This window comes from Anneissia japonica, unplaced genomic scaffold, assembly GCF_011630105.1.
Source record: "Anneissia japonica isolate Jap-2015-1 unplaced genomic scaffold, ASM1163010v1 scaffold287709_len1912824_cov184, whole genome shotgun sequence".
In the NCBI taxonomy this organism is placed as follows: Eukaryota; Metazoa; Echinodermata; class Crinoidea; order Comatulida; family Comatulidae; genus Anneissia; species Anneissia japonica.
In genome coordinates this window covers 128,001-132,217 of record NW_022751466.1, presented here as the reverse complement: position 1 = coordinate 132,217, position 4,217 = coordinate 128,001, and the positions used below count along the sequence as shown (strand labels likewise).

At 33.0% G+C, this 4,217-nt stretch overlaps 1 protein-coding gene across 1 annotated transcript in view; it reads right to left on the bottom strand.

Annotated features, from left to right (window-relative positions):
* The window catches only part of LOC117121707 (mucin-3A-like), an 11,113-nt gene extending 7,093 nt beyond the window's left edge, over positions 1-4,020 (bottom strand). Inside the window, exons 1-4 of the mRNA XM_033266993.1 lie at positions 3,744-4,020; positions 3,131-3,253; positions 1,033-1,186; positions 7-257 (exon numbers count right to left, since the gene is read on the bottom strand). Coding sequence (XP_033122884.1) covers positions 7-257; positions 1,033-1,186; positions 3,131-3,253; positions 3,744-3,911 — 696 coding nt within the window. The 5' untranslated portion in view covers positions 3,912-4,020. The remainder of the gene's footprint in view (positions 1-6; positions 258-1,032; positions 1,187-3,130; positions 3,254-3,743) is intronic.
* Positions 4,021-4,217: the final 197 nt, after the last annotated feature.

Here is a 4,217-nt window from a genome sequence, read left to right as displayed (position 1 = left end):
ATTGGCAGTGTGTGTGATCTCATGAGTAGTTGTTGGATTACTGCCAGCAGCAGGAGTGCTGTCCACAGTGGTTGGTATATTGGCAGTATTAGGAGCAGTTGTCGGATCGATGGCAGCAGCATTGTGCTCTGTGGTCAGTTGAATGACAGTAGTAGGAGCAGTTATCGAAATAAAGTTAACTTGAGTTGTCTCAGTAAATGATGGCATTGCAGTACTACGCTGATCTGGGCTGCTTGATAACATGACCGAGGTACTCTCTATTAATTAAAAAAAGGTATAATATACAATAAAGAGATTAAGAGGAGTGTGAAATAAAAGTCACTCCAAACTCTGGGATTCAAACTCTGACATTTCTGCCATAACGTTACAATACTATGGCCCTGACCAACAGGGAAATGAGCTCTTGCATTGGGAAACTGATCTTTCACATTCTTTTGCGCACGTGTAGTAAATGTATATATTCTTGTATTTTTATTTTATTAATTTCTTTTTAACTTTAGGCACAAACAGCTAACTTTACATTTCTGGTAGTACGCACAAGAAGTTTTTTAAATTGGAGTTTTTTGGGGGTTTTATGCCTGAAGATTGTCATTATGTTTATATACTTAAGTATAAAGTTACATTCTAATTTTGCAATGATATACAAATATACCAAATATGATAATAAATAAACTCAGAATTAACTGTCTGAAATAATAGTTAGTACTATGAATTATTGTTTAGAAACGATTATTAAAAAATATAATGTGATTTATATTGTTTAGAAAAGTAAGCCGATTACGTTTTAAATATGGTTATGATAGTAAAGAAGATGTACTGTACTTAAATTTGATTGTTGACTAAAATGATAAACGAAAAAAAAAAATACGCACACGATTACAACACATGGTGTGGAGTTTTTTTCTTATCGTGGCCGAAATTTAACCGTCCCCAAAGCCCTAAAATTGGAAAGCAAGCATCTTTCCTGCCAAGTTATTTGGCTCCATGATACCAGTACTGTTTGATCACAGAATAAAGTGTAAAATCAATTACCAACACTGTCTGTTGCTGGACATCCGTATAGTTCAATCCTCAATCCGGGAAGCGTATTCTGCCAGTGCGTTCCGGTAAATGTCAACTGGTCGCAAATTATTGATTTTGGTAGCAAATTATACAGGACGTGGTTAGGCTGAAAATTACCTGGAAACTACATACGTGACAAATAATCACTGTGTTAAGCACGTGTCCACACAACAAGATGTGACTTATTGACAAACTAGGCGTAGCCTACAGTGTTAAGCACTGTTCACACGACCAATATGTGACATTGACAATAATAATAATAACAATAATAACAATAATAATAATAATAATAATAGTAATAGTAATAATAATAATAGTAATAGTAATAATAATAATAGTAATAATAATAATAGTAATAGTAATAATAATAGTAATAATAATAATAATAGTAATAATAATAATAATAGTAATAATAATAATAATAGTAATAATAATAATAATAGTAGTAATAATAATAATAATAGTAATAGTAATAATAATAATAATAATAATAATAATAATAATAATAATAATAATAATAATAATAATAATAATAATAATAATAATAATAAATGAATATTTATATAGCGCCAATTCAAAATTATATGATCAAAGGTACTGAGGCGTTATTAATATTACCCCTGGATAACATACAATGGCAAGCCAGCACACAAAGTGCAACCTTCTCTGCTCTCTGGGGAGCATACATAGTCGTGCGCTACTTGCTTAGCGCACGAAACTAGTACAATCAATGCTACAACATCCTACCAGGTACCCTGGATAGAGAGAGACAAATGTAGATAAAGCGCCTTGCCCAAGGACACAAAGCGACTGGACACAAAGCGACTGGTCACAAAGCGACTTGCATAGCAAGAGTTTCAATCTCCTGACCTCGAGGTTGGGAGTCCAAGCCATAACCGATGCGCCAACCGCTTCTTCCACAGTGTTAAGCACTATCCACACAACAATATGTGACACTCACGACAAACGAGAATGTTAAGCACTGTTTACACTATCAATACGTGACATCGACAAACTACAATGTAAAGCACTGTTCGCAACTTCGCACTAACAAGATGTGATATTCACAAATGTAAAGCACTGTCCGTCCGCACTATCAAAATGTGACATTGGCAAACCACAGTGCAAAGCAATGGCCACACTAGCAAGCTGTGACATCGACAAACTATATTTGGTCATAGGGGTGTCAATTTTTTACAAAAAAAAACTTGGAAGACATTATAGTGTGGACATTACAGACTGCTATTGGTCGCTGCTTTCTTCCTCCGCAGTAATGAATTTGACTCTATAAACCATATACCATCATTATGCTGGTCGTCTAAAATTAAATAATAAATGCATTTTCTGTTTTAATACACCACCTTCTAAATATACCACCTACTTGTAATAACAATTGAGAAGATGAAAGCATTCTCAAGCGAGCATCACTGGTCTATGTTGTAAAGCGTTCGTTTAATATGGGTGAAACAATGCTCCGAAGATGACTGAGTTTCGTCTTTTTCATTTAATTTCAAAATTTTTGAATAAAAATATAGCATAGGCCTAGGCCCTCTCCGGACGATAGGAGACCATCCAAAATAACCAGTTTCAAAGCCAATGGACCAACAGTGTAACAGAAAATAATGTCTGGAACTGAAAAATCTATAGGCCTATAACTCTGGAACTGAAAAATATACGTAAAATAAATATAGTTCAATTGAACTGAACATTAAAGACCTTTCCAAAATGAATTATGCTATTATAATACGTAGTAGGTAAAGGTAATTGGTAAGCCTGTAAAGGTGGCTGAACCTCTACAGACCGGAGTGGCCATCTCTCTTCAGCGTTTGGTCGAAACTCTGCAAACCTTTGAGAGGCGGAATCGCCACACTTCTTCACAGCGAGTCTGTTTATCTCCCCATAGGGACAAATATAGATAAAGTTTTTATTGCACAGACTCGAACCCACAAGGATGAGATCCGTGCCACAACTGTTGCTCCACTTATTATATTATGTAAGAGCTGTAAAACTCTCTAAAGTGCATTACTGCACTCTACGGTTACGAAAAGTGGTAGGTACATGTACTTACATACATGGTACTGCCGTTGTTGTCTAGATATAGAAAAGTTTCGCCATGATACTGATATTTAAGGAAGTATCTGATAAACCTTCTGTCATCGCCATTTTCTGATTGTCCTCCATGTAAAGCTATCTATTAATGAATATAATGCACATTACTATTATTAGGTCTATTATTGTTATTATTATTATTATTATTATTATTATTATTATTATTATTATTATTATTATTATTATTGTTGTTGTTGTTGTTATCGAAATAACAACCACCCCATCATCATCATCATCATCATCATCACCATCATCATCATCATCATCATCATCATCATCATCATCATCATCATCATCATCATCATCATCATCATCAACAACAACATTATCATCATTATTATGAACATTATTATTATTTTTATATTTGTATAAGGGCCAGAGGTCTATACGTGAACAAATTCTCCGTATAGGAGAGAGAATTATTATCATAATATCATTATTATTTTAGGCCATTATAATAATTATTATTCTTATATATAAATCATATATATATATACGAGAAAGTTATATAATTATTTGAATTGAATTTAAAATGAAGCATGATTAAACTCAACAAAAACATGCATACGTACAGCAGTAACTTCTGAAAGACTAGGCAGAGTCATCACTATCCAAACATCTTCATCAAATAAATATGGATTCGGTACCCAAACTATTGGCTCTGTCAGGTTACTATTTAAACGTGTCAAATCAGCGTTTTGGATTGGCCCAGTAATCTTGTCAATTCTACCATCCTCCATACCAAGTGATGCAAAACATATATCTGTTTTTGATTTATTTTGAATATGCAATCAAATTACAGAAAAAATAGAATCTTTTCATATACAACAACACATTTTTATTTATATACGTCCATCCAACATTCACTAGTGCATCACAAGTAAAAAAATATGAACATCAAACTTGTCTAATAATAATGACCAAATGTAGGGAAAACATGTGGTAATAACTTCATGTAATAACTTCATGAAAAGATTAAGCCTATAAGTAATATGTCATTTATACAAAAAAAAACACTAAAATAGAAAATACATATGATTCTCTTT